Genomic DNA, 23,809 nt, shown 5'->3' on the forward strand with positions numbered 1-23,809 from the left:
CTCTATCTGCTGGCAAGGCCAGGAAGATAAGAACAAAGGAGTTTCCTGCTGAGATCCCAGAGCCAGAAGCTGCCACGAAAAGGAGAGCTGACTCAACCACTTTGGATTTGAGCTGTCACTGCAAAGACCGCTGATTCAACCACTATGAAACCATTGAAAAGGGGCCATCATCGCCATGGTCGCCGTCGTCGTTGTCAACAGGACAACTCTGCTTGACGACCCACCACTACTGAAGATCAAAGACTGAACTACAAACCTCGCTGGATCCATGGTGGTGACTATGTCCCTCTTGCTGCCTATAAAGACTCCTTGCTTCTTCTTTTCTATCGCCCTCCTTCCCTTCCCCATTGCACTAATTCATAATAGTGTCCGTCCTCCCTTTCCCCATTTCCCTGATTAAGATTTGTAATAAACTGGTTGGACCAACATTTGAACCATTGCTTCTTAATCTCACGCCGGGTATATAGATAATAAAAGAACCTCCTCTCCCTCCTAGTAATTGGAGCGAGACACCTACCCAATCCAGTTCCCTACATATTGTCAAGGGAGATAAGGTCCCTGTAGCACACGTAAAGAACACGTTGGGAAAAGCGCTTTGGATCTTTCCAGCTTCTGGAAAGGGCAAAACTCTCACTGGAACAGTTTTTGCTCAGGGACCTAGGTCCACTTGGTAGGTGATGCAAAATGGTGGGGATGTTCAATGTGTACCACAAGGGAATTAGATGTTGGGAGAATGCAGTCAGTAATTCCATGTATATATACATGTGTGTGTTTAATGCATGTTAATTATTGTTTGTTTGTATATATATACTTTGCACTACTGAATGTAGTGATGTGGAATGTCATGGCTTTATGATTTTTGTTACCAGTACTCTACATCATAACATCATGTAGAGCACTGGGAGTTTAAGTGTTAATGCTCCAGCTCCATGTATTGCCAATAGTTCTGAGTATTCCTGTCTCAGAAGAGAACTACATATCGCAGAGGACTTTTCACTGTTGTTTCCATTCAAGGGAAAGATAAAACTGTTCACAAGTAATGAGACATCCCTTCCCCCCACCCCCCCCCCCTTCAGCTCATCTGCAATATGTGCTCCCTAGCCATCTCGTCTTAAGCATTAGAGTAAAGCCTTCAGTTTTTGAACACTCTCACTCATTTTGTTTGTTATCCTCAATTTTAATTATATTGTATTTTATTTTGTTATCTTGCATTCCAATATCTTACTTAGTATATTAGTATTCCTCTTCAAATTGTTGCCACTGTTTTTGTTTTTAGGCCCATCTCCCTGTCCTTTCCCATTTTCCCTTTTTCCAGGGTGTGGGTCCGTGTGTTCCCCCTCTGCATTAGTCACAAAACCAGGTGAAACCAGCCTGTAAACTATTGACATGAGGATAACTTCCTGAGTCAAGTAACAGACAGTTCCAACACAGGGGGGATGCATTACTGAACCTGTTACTCACTAATGCAAGTGAACTGATTGATGATACAGGCATTAGAGGCTTTCAGGGATGTATTGACAGTGCTATGGTGGAGTTCACACTCCTGAGGGATATCAGACAGACAAAGAGTTAAATCAGGATGCTAAGTTTTAGGAAAGCTAACTTACATCTTCTCAGGGAGTTAGCCAACAAAACACCCTGGGAAACTGTCCTCAAGGGCAAAAGAGCAGAGCAGAGCTTGCAGATCTTTAAGAAAGCTTTCCTTAGGGCCCAAGAGCTCTCCAATCCCCAGATGTACGAAGTCAGGAAAGGAAAGCAAGAGATCAGCGTAGCTGAATTGGGACCTTCTGGTCAAACTGGAGAACAAGAAGAAAATGCACAGGCAGTGGAAGCAGGGACAGGTAACCTGGGAGGAGTATAGGGACGCTGCTAGACTGTGTAGGGATAGGGTCAGGAAGGCCAAGGCCTAACTGCAACTCAACCTGGCAAAGGGTGCAAAGAAGAACAAGAAAGGCTTTTACCGGTACATCAACCATAAATGGAAAGTCCAGGAAAATGTACCCCCCCTCCCCAGAGAGCAATACAGACAGGCTAGTAACAGACAAGAAAGGCTGAGATACTCAACATCTTAGTCTCAGTCTTCACTGGTGACTGCTCTTTATACAGCCCTCAAGTGAATGGTTCAGAAGGCAGGGACAAGGGCAGCAGTTTCCCTCCTGCTGTAAGCAAAGATCAAATTTGCAACCATCTGAAGAACCTGAACATCCATAAGCCTATGGGTCCCAATGAGATGCATCCTAGAGTCCTGAACGAATTAACTAACATAGTCACCAAACCACTCTCAGTGATATTTGAAGTCACAGCAGTCAGGTGAAGTCACAGAATCACAGAATTGTAGGGACTAGAAGGGACCTCCAAAGATCATCGAGTCCAACCTCCCTGCAAAGCAGGCCCCCTACAGCAGGCTACACAGGTAGGCATCCAGGCAGGTCTTGAATATCGCCAGAGAAAGAGAATCCACAACCCCACTGGGTAGCCTGTTCCAGTACTCCATCACCATTACCGTGAAGAAGTTCCTTCACATATTGGTGCAGAACTTCCTATGCTCAAGTTTATGGCTGTTTCCTCTTGTCCTGTCCACATCCATTTTTAAGGGTAGAAAGGACGACCCAGGGAACTACAGACTTGTAAACCTCATCTCTGTACTAGGGAAGGTCACAGAAAAGATCCTCCTGGAAACTATGCTAAAGCACACATAAGACAGGGAGGTGATACTGAACAAACATGGCTTCACTAAGGGCAGGCCCTGCCTGACCAAACTAGTGGCATTCTGTGATGGCATAACTGCATCAGTGCACAAGGGAAGAGCTGCTGATATCCTTCTATCTGGATTTCAGTAAGGCCTTTGACACAGTCCCCCACAACATCCTTCTCTCCAAATTAGAAATATATTGATTTGACAGGTGCACTGTTCAATAAACAGAACTGTTTGCAAGATTGTACCCAGAGAGTGATGGTCAAAGGCTCAACGTCCAGATGGAGATCAGAGACAAGTGGTATCCCTTGGGGGGCCATACTGGTACCAGTGCTCTTTAAAATTTCCATCAATGACAACCAGTGGAATCAAATGCACCCTCAGCAAGTTTGTGGATGACACCAAGCTGTGTGGTGCAATAAACATGCCTGAAGGATGGGATGCCATCCAGAGATACCTAGACAGGCTTAAGCAGTGGGCCTGGAAGAACTTCATAAGGTTCAAGAAATACAAATGTAAGAACTTGCACCTGGGTCACAGCAATCCCCACTACCAATACAAGCTAGAAGATGTAAGGATTGAGCACAGTCCTGTCAAAAACGACTTAAGGGTACTGATGGATGGCAAACTAGGCGAGAACCAGCAATGTGACCTCACAGCCCAGAAAGCCAACTGTATCCTGGGCTGCATCAGAAGCATGGTAAGCAGGTTGAGGGAGGCGATCCTGCTCTTCTACTCTGCACTGGTGAGACCTCACCTAGAGTACCAGGTCTAGATGTGGAGTCCACAGTACATGAGACATGGACCTGTTGGAGCACATCCAGAGGAGGACCACAAAAATAATACAAGTGATAGAACACCTTCCCTATGAGGACAGGCTGAGAGTGCTGGAGCTGTTCAGTCTGGAAAAGGCTTCAAGGAGACCTGATAGGAGCCTTCCAGTACTTAAAGGTGGGCTACAAGAAGGAAGGGGATAGACTAGCAGGGTCTGTTGTGATAAGACAAGGGTAATTATTTCAAACTAAAAGAGGGGAGATTTATCTTGGATATAAGGAAAAACAAGTTTTTTTTTTTTTTTTTTTTTTTTTTTTTTTTTTTTAAACAATAAGGGCAGGTTGCCCAGGGATGTGATGGATGCCCTGTCCCTGCAGTCATACAAGGGCAGGCTGGACCAGGCTCTGAGCAAACTGATCTAGCTGTAGATGTCCCTGTTCCCTGCAGGGGAGTTGGAATAGGTGACCTTTAAGGGCCCCTTCCAATTCAAACCATTCTATGAGTATAAGCCGGGAGAACTCACTGAAAGGATCCCTGCAGAGACAGACTTGGGAGTTCTGGTAGATTAAAGTCTTGACACAGTGTGCACTTGCAGCCTGCAAGGCCAACTGCATCCCAGACTGTATAAAGAGAGATGGCCAGCAGGGCGAGGGAGGCGATTGCCCCCCCTCTACTCTACTCTCCTCTTGTGAAACTCTATCTGGAGTAGTGCATGCAGGTCTGGGGCCCTCAGCACAAGAAATATATGGAGCTATTGGAGTAGGTATAGAAGAGGGCCATGAAACTTGATGAGAGGGCTAGAGCACCTCTCCCACAAAGCAAGGCTGAGACACTGGAACAGGTTGCCCAGAGAAGCTGCATATATCCCATCCCCGAAGGTGCTCAAGGTCACATTAGATGGGCCCCTGGGCAACAAGATCTAGCAGGCAGCAACCCTGTCCACAACATGAGGGGGGTTGGAATTATAACATCTTTAAGGTTTCTTACAACCCAAGCCTTTCAGTAATTCTACTAACTCATCTATCCATAACTCTCTGAATCTTCCTGTAAACCTCTCGTAAGAGCAAAGGCTCTTCCACCTACTTGTATAAATGGGTAATAATAAATAAATAATAAATAAATGGATAATAATAAATAATAAATAAATAATAATATAATATTAATAATTATTATTATATTATAATTATTAATATTGTATATAGCATATATTATATATATTAAATATATAATATAATAATAATAAATGGATAATAATAAATAATAAATACATGCACTCTTCCAGTGCATCACCACCCTCTGTGCGAAGAGCTTCTTCCTAATATCTAACCTAATAATAAATAGAGGCTACTTGCACGTGAGGCTTTTTGTATACAGTTCACATCATGTTATGCCATATTCACCACTGCTTAAGGTTAGAAAAAAGTTACCCTCAAAACCCTCAAAGCAAAGTTAACAACACAGTAATCAGTAACTTTTCTGGGATAAAGCATTTTTAGGGAAACATTCTTACAGCAACTCAAGGCTTGTATTTTATTCCAACAGGATAAAATAATTTAATGCTCATTTAAATAAAACAGGCCTTGTCAGCTTTAGATTTACTGGCTCTTAATTGAGCTTAAAACTTATATACCTACTTATATCTTTCCCTTACACACACTTCGCATAGTTTCACAATTATACTTAAAGATCTTTTATTGCTTTTCGTTGCTGGCTGTCATGAAAAAGCCTCACATAAATGCCATTGGGAACCAATCCTATTGCAAGTAAAAAAACTTCATAAAAAGCATTCCCAATTGCATAAACTTGTTTTCCTTATCATCAAAATAATAGAGAACTAGAATTGATCTTAAAGCTATAGATTCATTTTTTAAGTTAAAAAAAAAAAATTAAAAAATGAGCTATACTAAGTATAAAAGAAAAGGGTGCAAGGAGACAAAAGCTAAACACAAACCCTACTGATTCATGTCCAACAAACCTCAGAAACTGAACATGCTAGTTTGTGCACATTAAGCTCCCATCCTAGAGATGACATCATCAATCTAGTCTGATATTTCAACAGCAGAATCTCAAGCTAGACATGAATACTCATGTCACTGTAATCAGTTCTTTTCTCAATACAAATACTGAAGTATTTTTAGCAAGTGCCACGGCAGCTCTTAATACAGTTAGATGATTTATAATTTAGATGCAGACCAGTGCAAAGCTGGATTTTTTTTTTTAATTACTAACATTTAATAGAATCATATAATGGCCCAGGCTGAAAAGGAGCACAACGATCATCTAGTTTCAACCCTCCTGCTACATGCAGGGTCGCCAACCACTAGACCAGGCTGCCCAGAGCCACATCCAGCCTGACCTTGAATGCTTCCAGGGATGGGGCATCCACAACCTCCTTGGGCAACCTGTTCCAGTGTGTTACCACCCTCCGTGCGAAGAGCTTCTTCCTAATATCTAACCTAAACCTCCCCTGACTCAGTTTAAGACCATTCCCCCTTGTCCTATCACTAACCACCCTCATAAACAGCTGTTCCCCCTCGTGTTTATATGCTTCCTTCAAGCATTGCAAGGCTGCAATGAGGTCTCCCCAGAGCCTTCTCTTCTCCAAGCTAAACAAGCCCAGTTCCCTCAACCTTTCCTCACAGCAGAGCTGCTCCAGCCCTCTGATCATCTCAGTGGCCCTCCTCGGGAACCGCTCTAAGAGCTCCACATCCTTCCTGTACTGGGGGCCCCAGGCCTTGATGCAGTACTCCAGATGGGGCCTCACAAGAGCCGAGTAGAGGGGGGACAATCACCTCCCTCTCCCTGCTGGCCACCCCTTTTTTAATGCAGCCCAGGATATAGTTGGCCTTACAGGCTGCAAGAGCACACTGCTGGCTCATGTCCAGCCTCTTGTCCACCAGCACCACCAAGCCCTTCTCTACAAGGCTGCTCTCAATATCTACCCCCAGTTTATATAAATACCTGGGATTGCCCCAACCCAAGTGTAGCACCCTGCACTTGGCCTTATTGAACCTCATCAGGCTTTCATGGGCCCACTTCTCCAGCCTGTCCAGGTCCCTCCAGATGGCTTCCCTTCCTTCCAATGTATCAACTGCACCACTCAGCTTGGTGTCATCCACAAACTTGCTGAGGGTGCACTCGATGCCATCGTCTATGTCATAGATGAAGATGTTGAAGAGCACTGGCCCCAAGACTGACCCCTGAGGGACACTGCTTGTGACCGGCCTCCATCCTGACACAGAACCATTGATCGCCACCCTTTGGCTGTGCCCAGAAAACCAATTCCTAATCCATCAAACAGTCCATCCTTGAAATTCACACCTCCCCAACTTAGACAGAAAGATGTGGTGAGCAACCATGTCAAAGGCCTTGCAGAAGTCCAGGTAGATGACATCCACCACCCTTCCCCTGTCCACCAAAGCTGTCACTCCATCATAGAAGGCCACCAGATTGGTGAGGCGCGATCTGCCCTTGGTGAAGCCATGCTAGCTGTTTCAAATCACCTCTTTGTCTCATATGTGCCTTAACATAGCTTCTAGGAGGATCTGTTCCACAATCTTCTCAAGCACAGAGATGAAGCTCACTGTCCTATAGTTCCCCAGGTCTTCCTTTCTCCCTTTCTTAAAAATGGGCGTAATGTTTCCCTTTTTCCAGTCAAAGGGGACTTCAGCAGACAGCCATGATTTTTCAAATATGATGGAGAGCGCCTCAGCTCTTCTGATATATTAGGAACACTTGTGCTCTGTGTTCTTTCTAGGCAGACAGAATACTTCCTAATTTGAAATCTTTACAGTCTAACATCCACAAATTCAGCAGGTTTACCACACATTCATGGAAAATCTGGGCCCAAAGACCACCCAGTCTATCCCATCTTCCTCAAATGAAGACCTCCTATCCTGACAGATAGTTGTCTTGGCACATCTAATACTTCACTGCAACTGTTCAGGTAAGTTGGAAGAAAAACCTGCATAGGCACATCTTTGAAATCAATAGGTAGAAGCACACATCATTGTGAAAATCTACTGACTTAATAAGGATGTAATGGCAAGGTCCACCTGAAAAAAATAATGGGATTACAAGAATATGACCTAGAGCACATAGAAAAATAAAGAACGTTATTGTAGCAGATATATACACACAGAGATATACTGTCACACATTAAAAAATGAGCATTAAGCAGGAAAGCTACTCTTTAATGTATTCATCATCATCCCGCACATTAATTTCAGATGCAATGCACTGTCAAAAATTATATTGCTTCGCAGCTTTCTCCCTCCCACTCTTTTTTTGTCCTCATGAACAGGTACAGCTTTAAGATACTTCCATCCAAAACATTTGTCTCCATCAGCTTACTTGCAACAACAGCAAAAAATGAAGCAAGTCACTTCAATATTATATTATGCTTCACCACATTAAATTATTTCCCCTGATAAGGATGGATTTCTTCAATGTACTTTTTTTTTTTATATATTGACTAACCCTTCCAAACAATAATCAATGTAAAATTGACTACCTCATTAGTAGTAACATACCTAGTTATTCACAGTACCATGACAAACAAATCATAAATTCAGTAAAATTACAATTACATAATAATGCAATTTTGTTCATTTTGACTCACGATTCAAGGCCCATTTTAGTTACATTTTATCTCCCCAAATTTTAAGACATTTTTCACATACATTAGTCTAAAGAGTCTTTCTAAAATGGGCTGCTAAACATCCTAAAGCCCCGTAAGTACAATATAGCTACATCTGACATAAAAGTAGATATCTCCCACATAAAAGCCACAGGTAAGTTACAAGAGAAGTATAACAACCATAGGTCTATTTAAGCCAAGTCAACAATGAACGCTGTCTAGAGGCCTTGACCCTTATCACTGTCTTTCCCCCACGCTGCCTTCCTTGAGTTGCTACGTATTTAAAAACCCCTCCATGAACTCTATATCCAAAGGGTATCCCAAAACCTCTGCCAGGCTCCCTCTCCTCCAACACCCAAGCACCTTTCCCACCTCTTCCAAAAATCTGTTGGGGCACACACCCCTGCCTCTACCACCATCACAGTCTCCCCAGCAACATCCCTGCCCCAAATCCCCCTCAACTCACCCAGCAGCCTCCTTGCCCCCATGCCACTTGCACCTTCCACCCTCCTGCACCACCAATGCCCTCCCACGAGTTCACTTTCCTCCTCAATATCCTCCATAAGTCTCCGAATAATCAGCCTCCCCTCAAGCCCCCTCTCCTCAGGGCCACTAACACCACCGGGACTCCCTCAGTCCCAAAGACTAGACCCGCCCCAGCCTCACCGCACCTCACGATCCTTAAGGCCCAGAAGCAGCACCTCCTCCATGAGAGTGAATCGCGTTTGCTTGGAATCTCCCTTCTCGTCGTCGCCCAGCTCGTCCCGGCGGCCTTCATTCACTGGGCCACCCTTAGCTCCTCGCTCCTCGTCGGCAGCGCTGCGGGAAGCCTCGATCCGGCGCTGCACCAAACCAGAACAGCGCTGGGTGAGAGAAGACATGGCCGGAGGCGACAGAAAAGCAAAGACCCGCCAGAAAGAGACTTGATGACAGCTCAGGAGTCCGAAAAAGGCACGACAACCACTCTCACCTCGACCCTATCCACACCGCAGCTACGACCAGCCAGAGGACCTCATGAGAAACAAGCCTCGACAGCGGCAAGAGAGGCGGAGACGATAGAAACCAGCGTTCCTCCCTACGGCAGCCGAGGTAGTAAAGGCTGCTTCCCTTTTCAATATGGCGGCACGAGATGATGTCAACAAAGGATATGGCAACGGCAGACAAGAAAAAGAGCACCGGAAAGGGCCACAGGTGGGAGGAGACTGCACAGGAATAGGCGTGGAATGGTACTCACTACGCCTTGAGGGAGGGTTGCTGTTGTAAGCTATTACCGGAAGAAGACGATAAACAACACTTGGGCGACACGGGAAAGGGAGTGGGATAGTTATCTAATACTAACCTTACTAATACTTCACTTTATGCTCTTAAGGCAGACTTAAGTCAAAGGAAAATAGGGTATGGCAATGTCTGCTGTTTGTACTAGAAGAGAAGTTAGGAGTTTCAAGAAGAATTCCTTAACTGAGGATCCTGTAAGTGTAGCAGAACAATGAGATCAATTTCTAGGGGCTAATTTGTACTCATGGGTGGAAATGATGTTTATTGTTGATACGTTGATTATTGCAGAAAGAGGTTGACAGCTATGCAAGTGTGGGAAATGAACACAGAGGGAAGGTTGGGCTCTGGAGGGAGGTAGGCAGAGAGGAAGGATCCTGAGGATAAATTGTACTGATTATTGTCACTGTCTTTGTGATTGTTAAATGTTTATGTCCTGAAAGTGTTATGTTATGTCCTGTACGAGGCTGTTATGGAACAAGGGGTGTCTAAAGTGATATGAGAAGACCCCCTGGGTTGTATTTTGGCTCACTGGAGAAACATTGTTGGTGAACCAGGGGGAATATTGAATAAGACACCAGGAACGTAAATGGAGTAATGAGACCAGTTGTATAATTGAGTGCCCTAATCATGAGACTAAGTGCTGGGTGTTTGTGGAAGTTGAGGAATGTATTGTTTGATTTGTGGACTTTGAAGGCACTGGGAGAAACTGTCTTAATGGTATGTGAAAATTATGTGGAAATGCAGTTTTTAATGGTATGTGGAAATTATGCGGAAATGCAGTTGCTAATGCTATGTGGAATTGCAGTTGAGGGTACAAATAGTGGAATTGTGGAAAAACAAAAAAAAAAAATGGCAAAAAGGTTAAGGAAAACAGTGAGTTTGGGATATTAGAGTTGGGCCGGCACGAGAACACATCCCCTGCACACACCCCCACTGCGGCTTGTAAGAACAACTTGGAGTAGGAGAAAGAACTGGGGGCTGGAGCCTCCCGCTGTAACTGTGAAGGGTGCAGTGCTTGTGAATGGGAATGGGACAGGACATTGGAAGTGAGAATAGCCATCATCTGTAGAAAGCTGGGGAAACCCAATATCCCAGCGTGAGCACTGGAAGTCTGGGGAGAGGAGGGGGTGAAACTGAAATATAATGTTAGTAATGTCTGTGATGATGAGAGTTTGGAAAGTGAAAAGGGTTTGGAAAAAAACAAGCTGAGGAAGACAAAGTTGAGCAAGGTGTAACAGGGATGTCCTTACCTAGAAGAAGAGGTAAGGGGAGCCTGGAAGGACTCAGGGAGAGTTCCACCCTGCCAGGACCGAAAGCAGCAGGGGAAGCAGGGTAAAGAGGTTTATTTTCTGATACGGGTGCCTCTTAACTCTGTGCTACATCAAGAATTATTACCTGTAGATGATTTCTGTAATAGTTGTAGGAGCCACTGGCAAGAGAAGTTTACTTTTTTTTGGACCAATTAAATATAGGCTAGGAGAACAAGTAGGAATATATAAATTCTTGTACATGCCAGGTTCTCCAAAATGATTATTTGGGCATGACATGTTAGAATAGTTGAATGTAGAGATCAAATTCAGTAGAGACAATTGGAGCTACTTGTCAAGCAAGACCAATGGACTGAAAATTTTAAGTCTGGCTTTAACACAAACTGGGAAAAGCAATGCTGTACTCCCAGAAGTTACGTAAATCCTAAACTGGGTATACACAGGATTGCAGGCATCAGGGATGCCTGGCAGAGCCAAAAATGCAGCCCAATGAAAGTTAAGTTAAAGATGGGAGCCAGCCCAACCAGGGTAAAGCAATGCCCTTTGAGTATACAAGACTGTAGGAGGATAAAAGAAATAAAAATAACTTTTTGGATATTGGATTATTAATTGGATAGAAATCTAAATACAACACCCAATCTTGCAAAGGGAAAATTGGATGGCAAGAGCTATAGTTTGGTATAAGATTTGAGGGCAATTAATAGAAAAGTTGAATATATACAACACATGGTGTATATCTTTATTAACCAAGTTAAGGAATAAGCAGGTGGGGTTTACCGTTCTGGACTTGAAGTACACCTTTTTCTGCCTGGTTTTGCCAAAGAAAGTCTACAATTATTTGCCTTTGAATAGGAAAACTCAAATATGGAAAGAAGAAAAAAAAATAATAATTAAAAGTAATAATAATAATAATTCAGTTAACCTGCACAGTGTTACCCAGGGTTGTGAGAACAGCCCAGTGATTTTTGAGAACTGGTCAACTCGTGAGCCTGAGATTTGGGTTCACCATCTCACAGTGGAACTTCACTTCTTTACTGCAGTACGTGGATGCTACAGTCACAAAGGACAGTGTACAATGGACTGTGAGCTTGCTGAATTTCTTGATTTAAATGGCTATCAAGTTTCTCAAGAGAAAGCACAACTGATCAAAGAGAAGGAAGCAATTTGCTGAACACCCAGAACACCAACGTAGAGCTGCCTCCAAGCCAGCAGTGTGCGACTGCATGGAGACTGTCTGTGCAAGTTGGTCAGACCTACAGGAGGAACCGTTGGATGATGCTGAGGAGTCCTGGATTCATCGACGGAAGCAGTTTTGTGAAGACAAAGAAACTGTAAGGCAGGACATGCAGTAATTGCTACTGACAGGGTAATTGAAGCAAAACCATTACCTGTGGGGACTTCCACTCAGAAGGCTGAAATAACTGCCTTGACAAGATCCTTAAATATATGGACAGGTGATAAATATGCTTTTGGGGTGGTACCCACTCGTGGTACCATCTGGAACGAGCAAGGATTGCTTACACACAAGGAAAACAAATTCAGCATGATGTAAATCTACCAAAGAACATCATGGCTGTTATACATTGTAAAGGACATCAAAAGAGTGACACTGTACAGGAAACTGGAAATATGATGGTGGATCAGGTGGCAAAACAGGCAGCTGAAGGAAAAGAAATTGGAGAATGGCTTTAATTCCAGACGGTAAACTTGAAATACCTGAACCTTAGTCAGAACCTATAAGGTACTCTAGAAAGGATAGGAATCTAATTAATGAAGGGAAGAGAGCAAGCTGACAGATGGGTGCATACCCAGATGGACACACTGTTGTGCCCATTAGTATTTTATAGAATTTGGTTCTAAGGGAACATAATAAAACATGGGGGGTACAGACACCAGCAAGTCACTGTACAATCCTAGTACCAGGAACAGGGTACAAGTGGGGATTGTTGGAAAGGGAACCTTCCAGGACAACAATTGCAAATTGATTTTTTTTCAAACTGCCAGGAAAAAGGAGGGTTTTGATATATGCTAGTTCTAACCAATACCCTTTCAGGGTGACCAGAAGCATTCCCTTGCAGGACCAATAGAGCAAAGGAAGTAACCAAGGTACTTTTGCAGGAGATTATTCCAAGGTTTGGGTGTCCTGCAACAATGCCCTTCAACCAGGGAACTCATTTTATTGCAGAGATTGTCCAACAGGTCAGCAAGCATTGGGAATAAATTGGCAATTGCACATAGCACACAGACCACAGGTGAGTGGTCAGGGGGAAAAGATGAACTATCTAATTAAATCACAGGTTGTAAAACTGGGCCAGGAAGCTGGACTATCCTGATCACAGTTGTTGCCTTTGGCTCTCCTTAGTACCAGAACAAAACCTAGAGCCAAAGAGGGGTTAAGTCCTTTCAAAATACCGTACAGAAGGCCTTATGTTGTACAAAAGGGGATTTTTACCCAAGTAGGGAGCAAAATACTAACTGAGCATGTGATTAGTCTGCAGGAATAGCTTTGAGAAAAAGAGAAACTGGTTCTAGGAACTAGAGCCCAAGGCCTTGATATGGCTCGATAATATGTGTATAACAAATCTCTTTCAGATTTGCCCCTGGAACCAAGCTGGGTAGGTCTGTTCCAGGTGCTGCTAACATCCCATACAACAGTAAAAGCATTGTGGATACATCACACTGGAGTTAAGAAGGTCCCTTGAACACAATGAGAACTGAAATCAGCTGGACCCTTAAAATTGTGAATCGAAAGACAGAAATGTGGGCTTTTGTAATTGTTAGAAATGTTGATTTGATGAGTGCAGCATTTGATGTAAATACTTATGTATCTCTTGTGACAAACATCATTGCATATCAGTATCGTTTGGTATGTGGGCAAGCTAAGGATTTAAACTTTTTTTCTTCTTGTTGTCCCTGATGATTTTAAGGCAAGAAATCAAACTGTTGCAGGGTTTGAGTCACTGTCCTGGTGGGTGATGATCAACAAGAATGTACATTGGATTAACTACATCTGTTATAATCAATGGAGATTTACAAATTATACAAAGAGTGCAATAAAGGGAATTGCAGAACAGTTATATGCCACAAGTAGGATCTCCTAAGATATGATAAAAGAGTGTATATGTAACTCTGGGTACCTGTTGTTGCACCTTCATCCCAATAACACAGCTCTGGATGACATAATAACGAAGGCATTGCAAGGGCTTGGTGCCACCCTTGTCAATGAAGTGGCAGAAAAATCAGGAAGATACTTCTGTCACTGGATGGTTGGAGTCCTGGTTTGGTAAATGGAAAGGGGTGACTGTGTCCACATTTACTTCTTTGATAGTAGTGCAGGAGCCCTGATGGACACTGGTTGCTGTGTTAACCCCTTTGTGAGGGGACTAGTAGAGTGATTGATCGAGGCAGCACTATTGAAGCAAACACCAATGGAGCTGTTATATTTGGATAAAATGATGGTATTAGAGGAGATGGGAGATAAAGAAAGTGAAGACGAGGGAGGTGACTATAAAAGTGAACCTTAAAAAAAAAAGGGGGGGGATTTCAGAAATCAACATTGTATATTAATGAAGAAGGGGGGTATTGTGGGAATCAAATGTTGTTTCTGCATTAGAATTGTATAATATTATTTTATGTTACATGATCTCCGCTATCATTTTGGGAGCCCTTCTACTTAACTTGGGGAAGATCTCTGATAAGTTTACATCACTTATCGTATAGACGAACCTTCCCAGGAACGCACACTCTGTATATAGGTGTATAGATGTATATTTTGTCATACACACTGCAAGAAAATCCTGCACGAGAGCAAACCAGAGAACAAGCCATGGCATGTCTGAGGAAATGCCTGGAGGGGGAATAGTAAAATTGCTACTTTGGACTTCAGGAGGGCGGACTTTGAATTGTTCAGGGGACTAATAGGGGGAGTCCCCTGGCATTCAGTCTTAGCGAGTAAAGGGGTCCAAGAGAGCTGGTTGCTCTTCAAGAAGGAAGTCTTAAGGGCGCAGGAGCAGGCAGTCCCCCTGAGCTGCAAAATGAGCCGGCGGGGAAGAAGACTGGCGGGGATGAATAGGGAGCTATTCTTGAGGCTCCGGGAGAAAAAGAGAATCTACCGCCTGTGGAAAGAGGGACAGGCCGCTCAGAATGAATACAAGGAAGTTGTTAGGATGTGTAGAGGTGAAATCAGAAAGGCAAAAGCCCAGCTTGAATTTAACCTAGCTGCTGGTGTGAAAAGGAATAAAAAACTCTTTTATAAATACATTAACAGTAAGAGGAGGACAAAGGAGAATATCCACTCTTTGCTGGATGAGGCTGGGAATGTGACCACTGAGGATAAGGAAAAGGCGGAGCTTCTGAATGCCTTCTTTACGTCTGTCTTTAAAAGTCAGACCAGTTATCCTCAGGATACCCCTCTCTCTGACCTGGTAATCTCGGCCGGGGAGCACACTAACCCCCTTGTGATTCTGAAAGAAACAGTGAGAGACCTACTGCTCCAGCTGGACTGTCACAAGTCGATGGGGCCAGATGAGATCCACCCGAGAGTGCTGAGGGAACTGGCGGAGGTGATAGCCGAGCCACTTTCCATCATCTGTCAGCGCTCCTTGTTGACTGGTGAGGTCCCAGAAGACTGGAGGCTTGCCAACGTGACTCCCATTTATAAGAAAGGTCGTAAGGAGGATCCGGGGAACTACAGGCCTGTCAGCCTGACCTCGGTGCCAGGGAAGGTTATGGAGCAGATCGTCTTGAGGGAGATCATGCGGCATGTGCGGGATGAGCGGGGGATCAGGCCTAGCCAGCATGGGTTCGTGAAGGGCAGGTCCTGCCTGACCAACCTGGTCTCCTTCTATGATCTAGTGACCCATCTGGTGGATGAGGGAAAGGCTGTTGATGTGGTCTACCTAGACTTCAGCAAAGCCTTTGACACTGTCTCCCACAGCATTCTCCTGCAGAAGCTGGCAGCCTGAGGCTTGGATGGGTACACTCTTGGCTGGGTGAGGGGCTGGCTGGAGGGCCGGGCTCAGAGAGTGGTGGTAAATGGAGTTAAATCCAGCTGGCGACCGGTCGTGAGTGGTGTTCCCCAGGGGTCGGTGCTGGGGCCTGTCCTCTTCAATATCTTTATTGATGACCTCGATGAGGGCATCGAGTGCACCCTCAGTAAATTCGCAGATGACACCAAATTGGCTGGAAGTGTGGATCTGCCTGGTGGTAGCGAGGCCCTACAGAGGGATCTGGACAGGCTGGAGAGCTGGGCTGGAGCCAATGGGATGAGTTTCAACAAGGCCAAATGCCGGGTCCTGCACTTCAGCTACAACAGCCCCAGGCGACGCTACAGGCTTGGGGCGGTGTGGCTGGAGGACTGCGTAGAGGAAATGGACCTGGGGGTATTGATTGATGCTTGGCTGAACATGAGCCGACAGTGTGCCCAGGTGGCCAAGAAGGCCAATGGCATCCTGGCTTGCATCAGAAACAGTGTTGCAAGCAGGAGCAGAGAGGTGATTGTTCCCTTAACTCAGCACTAGTGAGGCCGCACCTCGAGTACTGTGTCCAGTTTTGGGCCCCTCACTGCAAGAAAGATATTGAGGCCCTGGAACGTGTTCAAAGGAGGGCAACAAAGCTGGTGAGGGGTCTGGAACACAGGCCGTATGAAGAGAGGCTGCAGGAGCTGGGAATGTTCAGCCTGGAGAAGGGGAGGCTCAGGGGAGACCTCATTGCTCTCTATAACTTCCTGAAGGGAGGTTGTAGTGAGCTGGGGGTCGGCCTCTTCTCTCGTGTCATTAGTGATAGGACCAGAGGGAATGGCTTCAAGCTACGGCAGGGGAGATTCAGGCTGGACATTAGGAAGTATTACTTTTCAGAAAGGGTGGTCAGGCACTGGAATGGACTGCCCAGGGAGGTGGTGGAGTCACCGAGCCTGGGGGTGTTCAAGGAAAGGCTGGATGTTGTGTTGAGGGACATGGTTTAGTGGGAGCTACTGGGAATAGGTGAACGGTTGGACTGGATGATCTTGAAGGTCTTTTCCAACCTTGGTGATTCTATGATTCTATGATTCTATGAAATGCTTGAAGAGAGAGACATTGGGAAGGCCTGACATCATCCCCCAGTGCTTTTTGTTTAAGGATGATGACTTTAAAGAAAATCACCATATCAATACCACAAGGAGAGTACCAAGACATCTTGGAAACAACAGGATGACCACTGACTGATATCAGATAACAAATAAATTAACAAGTAAATAGCAAATGTAAACCTTCTGATAAGATTGTGAACCTGGACTACCCAGCCATTGGGGAAACGGGAGGGGGGAGGCAAGGGGGAGAAAACAGGGTATAAAGGCTGTTACGTTGGTGTCCATAGGCGCGCTCCTGCTTGCGGGATGCCCGCCATTGCAATCGCGAATAAAATCTGCTTTTATCAGAGATACGGTCCTGACAAAAATTACTTGGATATTTCCAACAGCAGGGAGGTGATTAGATGTCCCCAGGGTAAGAGGAAACCGGTTTGGGGGGATGCCTCTCCCGAAAAGCCAGGAGTTTACAGCGAAAACATTAGAAGCCTTCGTGAGGAAAACAATATATCTTCATCCCACAACCCACTACGCACGTACAAGAGAGGAGGGTCGGTGTGCCAATGAACTCTTGGGAGTATAATGAATATGTATCCAAATTCTGGGAAAAACTATTGATTATGTATTAGTTTCGCCTATATCTGTAGCATGATTTTTCTAGATGGTGTGCAACTTAGGCAGATCTACCCCCTTGCACCCAGTGTCTGCACAGCACTGAATAAACCGTACCTGCTTTGTCATCTTACTTGGGTTACAGAGTTTAATTCCGCATGTCACGAGTCTCCAGGCCCTCAGGGGCAGGGAGTAGAAGATTATTCATGGTGCCAACTTGTGGCTTAAGTGAGGTGCCTTTGCCTGTAATTTGTATCCTAAGCGGGGAGGCCCAAGTTGTCTGTAACATTCTTCAAGCACTGTGTCTGCCTTCTCTTGGTCTCTCATTCAAGTCTTGCAGGGTTTCATAAAGCCTCTTGGTCCACCCTTGCAAGGACTGTGAATCTGCCTTCAGAGCAGCCTTCAGGATCCCGTTATATCTTTCTATTAGGCCTGTTCCTGTTGGATTATAGGGCAGGTGAAACCGCCATTCGACGTTGTCTTCAGCCCACTTCTGCACAGTTGCACCTGTGAAATGTGTTCCTTGGTCACTCTCAATGACCTCAGGAGTCCCATATGGCACCATTAACCTAGTTAGAGCTTTGATGGTATAGGCTTGGTTTGCCTTTGCTACAGGATGGGCTTGCATCAATCCACTCCATGTATCAACGCAAGTTAGGGCATATCTGGCCCCTTCAGATCAAGGAAGGAGAAGGAAGACCCTAGTCTTGGGGAATTTTAGCTCATCTGTTATGCTGTCAGCTCTGCAATCCCTAAGTCTTTTTCCTCTGATGGCTCGACTGTGGCTGCCTGGGCCACCTGAGGAGGTCTACGTTTTTTCAATGGGACTATGAAGTCTTCTAGATTCCATGTGTTTTGTGGAATTCATTCTATGAGTCTAACTCCTTTCCTTTTAGGGGAGTGTTGGAATCTCTGACTGTTTGGTAACTGTTTCCATAGTTGTAATAAGACCTGATTAGGCTGTCCATCAATCTTTTGAAATGGAACTCCCGCTCTAATCAGGTCATTGAACATTGTTTTCTTGAGACCCTGATGGATCCAGATTGAATTACTTTAGGGGAAGGTCTCCTAGGTTGTGGTGGTGGATGGATCTCTGACTTTTCTACCACCATTCGGATATTGTGTCTGGCCCGTAGGCACTCTGTCTCCCCCAGACCTGCCACCAATTGGGCGGCCTGTTGTATTATGGCCTCTGAGGCCACTAGGGGATTCTGTATGGATACCAAAGTACCATACTGATGTGGTGGAGCTTGCTGCAGGAAGAGGGTGGGCAGGCTGAATGAACGGCTTTGCGAATGGTAGTGTACTCAGGGCTTTGTGTACTACGGCTTGGGACACAGCCTTGAGAAAGGGGGAATGCTGATGGCAGATGGGAGCTGACTGACTAGAAGGACCACAAATATTCTTGGGAACAAAGTGGCTGGGCTGGTTTGCAGGGCTTTTAACTAGATATGATGGGGGAAGGGGGTGTACTAGGTGACAGAGAAGTGTGTGGGAACGCTGTCACCTTGGGAGGCGGTAAGGGAAAATCCCAGACTTGTTCTGGAAGTACCAGGGAGGGCTCCTCTGAGAAGGCAATGAGGCCAGTAGCTAAGATGAAGTGCGCACAGCATGGGAAATAAACAGGAGGAGTTAGAAACTGTGCCGAAATTGGGAAAGTATGACCTAATTGCTAACATGGAAACATGGTGGGATGAATCCCATGACTGGAATACCCTGATTGAGGACTACAGCCTTTTCAGAAGGAATAGACAGGGTAGGAGGGGTGGCAGAGTTACCCTCTATGTTAGGAAGTGGATAGAATGGGAAGAGCTGTGTCTGAGGAACAGCCATGATCAGGTCGAGAGCTTGTGGGTAAAAATCAAGGATGGGTCCAGCAAAAGGCATGTAGTGGTTGGGGCCACCTGATCAGGAGGAGGCTGTTGACCAGGCCTTATTGCTTCAGCTGCAAGAGGTGTCGCGCTCGTGGGCTCTTGTCCTGGTGGGGGATTTCAACCACCCGGATAACTGCTGGGATACTGGCGGGTGGCACACAATCCAGGAGATTCCTGGTATCTGTTGATGACAACTTCCTGGTCCAGGTATTAGATGGACCAACCCGAGGTGAAGCCCTACTGGACCTGATGCTCACTAATGCGGAGGAGAGTATTAGAGAGGTTAAGGTTGGAGACTGCCTGGGCTGTAGTGACCATGCCTTGGTGGAGTTTGTGATCTTGAAGAATGTGGGCCAGACAAAAAGCAGAGCTAGGACCCTGTGCTTCAGGAGACCAAACTTATGGCTGCTCAAGGGACTGCTGAGTGGGATCCCCTGGGAAACTGTCCTTAAGGGCATGGGTACAGAACAAAGCTGGCAGCTCTTTAAGGACACCCTTCTGAGAGCGCAATGGCTCTCCATCCCCCAGCAGAAGTAGTCGAGCAGGGGTCCCTCGTGGCTCTGCAAGGACATGCAGCTTAAAAAGTGAGAGGAAACAGGGAAATGTACAGAAAGTGGAACAGGGCTGTTGTCTGTGTGTGTAGAGAGAGGATTAGAAAAGACAAGGCACAGTTGGAGCTGAACTTGGCGAGGGATGTGAAAAATAACAACAAGGGGTTCTACAGGTACATAGGCAGGAAGAGACAGGCCAAGAAGAGTGTTCCCTCTTTGATGAAAAGTAATGGGGAGCTGGCTTCTTCAGACATAGAAAAAGCTGAGGCACTAAATGAGTGCTTTGCCTCAATGTTCACGGGTGGTCAGGCTTCCTGTGTCTGTCAGGACCATGAGCCTCTCGGTGAGGGCGTGGGGAATGGTTTCTATACCACTATAAAGGTGGAACAAGACCAAATCCACTTCAAAAAATTGAGCATGTTTAAGTTCATAGGGCTGGATGATATCCATCCTAGGGTTCTGTAAGAGATGGCTAATGTGACTGCTGAGCCACTCTCCATCATATTTGAAAAATCACGGCTGTCCAGTGAAGTCCCGGGTGACTGGTAAAAGGGAAACATTATTCCTTGTATAATCAATGGATATCAAGATGTTATAATCACAATATAATCAAGAGAGTTAGGCAAAGAAGACAATGATAACAAAAGAGAACAAAACAAAAAGCTTACACTTTGGCTGGGCTCACCACAAAACATGAAAAAAGGCAATGTCCAAAAGAAATCCTTCCCTGCTGGGAGCCAGCTCTTAAATAGGTCTAGGAGGGATGCAGCCTGGCTCCACCCCTTCCGGCAGCACAGGTGAATTGCCTTCACCTGTGCTCTTGTGGCTGGCTCATGGCTCGCCTCAGGCGATCAATCAGAGGTTCAGGCCCTGACTCAGCAGTTCCCATACACTCCACCCCTTCACAGCATGAACCAATGATAAGGTCAACTAACAGGTAAGCTTTCCCTATTACAAAAATTCGGTATATCGCGACGCTTATACAATTTTATCGCGACGTGTGTTGGTACAATTCAAAACGAGTGATGATCAGCTGTCACGGAGTTGATCAGATCAATCTATGTCCGTGACAGGGGCAACAGGCCTCTGCCCTCCCCCCCCCCACCCCAGTCCCACAAAAAATGGGAAGGAAGGAAGGGAGGAAAAGAGCAGCAGCAACAATCTATGGAGGAAAACTTATTTTACTACAATAACGGAATACAAAATAACACAATATATACAATTTAATTGAAATTGAGATTAATAAATCATACAAGATGAGAGAGAGAGTTCCCAGGACCGAGTCAAACCTGAAAAGCTTGGAACGGCTAGGAAAGCACCCTCCAGCACCCACTGCCAGGCAGCAAGAGAGCGCCCCCCCCACCTGGAAGGGCCAGATCCCGTGACTGCTGTAATGTACAGGGATAGGTACTTGGAATTGGGGCAGTGACACTTTAATGCCCCGTACACTACATGATGTTTTGATGTGGAATACTGAAACCCAAAAACAAAAAACAAAAACAAAAAAACATAGAACCATGACATTCCACCCCTTATTCTACATCGTTACATCATGCTTAAAATATATATACATATATACAAACAAACAAAAAAATGATTAAAATGCATTACACACACATGGTTATATGCATATACATAGAATTAGTAACTGCACTCCCCTGGCATCAAGTTTCCCTGTGGTACACATTGGACATCCCCATTCTTCTGCATTACCCACCAAGTGGATCCTGGTCCCTGGGCAAAAACTGTACCACGGAGAGGTTTGCCCTTTCCAGAAGCTGGAAGAACCCAAACTGCCTTTCCTAACATGTTCTTTACATGTACAACAGGGACTTTATCTCCCTCTATGGTATGTAGGGAACTGGATTGGTTAGGACCATCACGATTGATAGATCCTCTGGTATTGACTAACCAGGTGGCTTCTGCCAAATGCTTCTCCCAGTGCTTAAATGTTCCACCACCCAGTGCTTTTAGCATCGTTTTTAACAATCCATTGTATCGTTCAATTTTACCAGAGGCTGGTGCATGATAGGGAATATGGTAAATCCACTCGATGCCATGATCTTTGGCCCAAGTATTTACAAGAGAATTTTTGAAATGAGTCCCATTATCTGACTCAATCCTTTCTGGGGTGCCATGTCACCACATGACTTGTTTCTCGAGACCTAATATGGTGTTTCGGGCGGTAGCATGGGGTACTGCATATGTTTCAAGCCACCCAGTGGTTGCCTCCACCATAGTAAGCACATAATGCTTACCATTGCGAGATCGTGGCAAGGTGATATAATCAACCTGCCATGCCTCCCCATATTTGTACTTTTGCCATCGCCCTTCCTCCCAGAGATGTTTCATCCTCTTGGCTTGTTTGATGATGGCACATGTTTCACAGTTATGAATAACCTGTGCAATGGCATCCATAGTTAAGTCCACCCCTCGGTCTCTGGCCCATTTGTATGTTGCATCTCTCCCCTGATGACCTGAGGTCTCATGGGCCCACCGAGCTAGAAATAGTTCACCCTTGTTCTGCCAGTCCAGGTCTATTTGAGCCACCTCAATTCTGGCAGCTCGGTCTACCTGATGGTTATTTTGCTGTTCTTCAGTAGCCCGACTCTTGGGCACATGAGCATCTACATGGCGCACCTTCACAACCATATTCCTTATTCGGGCAGCAATGTCTTTCCACAGTTCAGTAGCCCAAATAGGTTTACTCCTTCTTTGCCAGTTATTTTGCTCCCACTGCTGTATCCACCCCCATAAGGCATTTGCCACCATCCATGAGTCAGTGTAAAGATAGAGCATTGGCCACCTCTCCTGTTCAGCAACATCTAAGGCCAGTTGGACAGCCTTTACCTCTGCAAATTGGCTTGATTCGCCTTTCCCTTCAGTGGCCTCTGCAACCTGTCGTGTGGGGCTCCACACAGCAGATTTCCATCTGCGATGCTTTCCCACAATACGACACGATCCATCTGTGAACAGGGCATATTTCTTTTCATTCTCTCGTAGTTCATTGTATGGTGGGGCCTCTTTAGCACGTGACACTTCTTCTCCTGTTGGTGTTCCAAACTTTTGACCTTCAGGCCAGTCCATGATGACATCTAGGATTCCTGGACGGCTGAGGTTCCCCATCCGTGCTCGTTGTGTAATCAGTGCAATCCACTTACTCCAAGTGGCATCAGTAGCATGATGGGTGGAGGGAACCTTTCCCTTGAACATCCAGTTCTGCACTGGCAGTCGAGGTGCCAGAAGGAGCTGTGTGTCAGTACCGACTACTTCAGAAGCAGCCCGAACCCCCTCATATGCAGCTAAGATCTCCTTCTCAGTTGGAGTGTAGCCCTCTTCCAACCCCCTGTAGGCTCGACTCCAGAATCCCAGGGGTTGGCCTCGGGTCTCTCCTGAGGCTCTTTGCCGCAAACTCCAAGTGGGACCGTTCTCTCCAGCAGCAGTATAGAGGATGTTCTTTATACCCTGTCCCGTCCGTACTGGCCCTAGGGCCACGGCACGGGCTATCTCCTGTTTAATCTGTTCAAAAGCCTGCTGCTGCTCAGGGCCCCATGTAAACTCATTTCTCATTCGTGTCACATAATAAAGGGAGCTTACAATGAGGCTGTAGTTCGGAACATGCATTCTTCAAAAGCCCACTGCACCCAGAAAAGATTGTGTCTCTCTTTTGCTAATGGGTGCAGACATAGCAGTAATTTTGTTGATCACATCTGTCGGGATGTGTCGACGGCCATCTTGCCACTTTATACCTAGGAACTGAATCTCTTGGGCAGGTCCCTTCACTTTGCTTTGCTTAATAGCAAAACCAGCACTCAGAAGAATTTGGATTATTCGCTCTCCTTTTCGTGAAGACTTCTTCTGCTGTATCGCCCCACACAATGATATCATCAATGTACTGCAGGTGTTCAGGAGCACTGCCCTGTTCCAAGACAGTTTGGATCAACCCATGGCAAATGGTTGGGCTGTGTTTCCACCCTTGGGGCAAACGGTTCCAGGTATACTGAATGCCCCTCCATGTGAAAGCAAACTGTGGCTTACATTCTTTGGCCAAAGGAAT

The 23,809-nt window shown here is 45.4% G+C and overlaps 2 protein-coding genes across 2 annotated transcripts in view; both read right to left on the reverse strand.

Moving 5' to 3' along the window:
• The window catches only part of LOC125686445 (Golgi phosphoprotein 3-like), a 163,001-nt gene extending 153,916 nt beyond the window's left edge, over positions 1–9,085 (reverse strand). The window contains exon 1 of the mRNA XM_048930427.1: positions 8,780–9,085. Coding sequence (XP_048786384.1) covers positions 8,780–8,989 — 210 coding nt within the window. The 5' untranslated portion in view covers positions 8,990–9,085. The remainder of the gene's footprint in view (positions 1–8,779) is intronic.
• The window catches only part of LOC125686427 (uncharacterized), a 201,567-nt gene that overhangs the window by 90,503 nt on the left and 87,255 nt on the right, over positions 1–23,809 (reverse strand). The window lies entirely within an intron of this gene.

The sequence above is a fragment of the Lagopus muta genome, chromosome W, assembly GCF_023343835.1.
Source record: "Lagopus muta isolate bLagMut1 chromosome W, bLagMut1 primary, whole genome shotgun sequence".
In the NCBI taxonomy this organism is placed as follows: Eukaryota; Metazoa; Chordata; class Aves; order Galliformes; family Phasianidae; genus Lagopus; species Lagopus muta.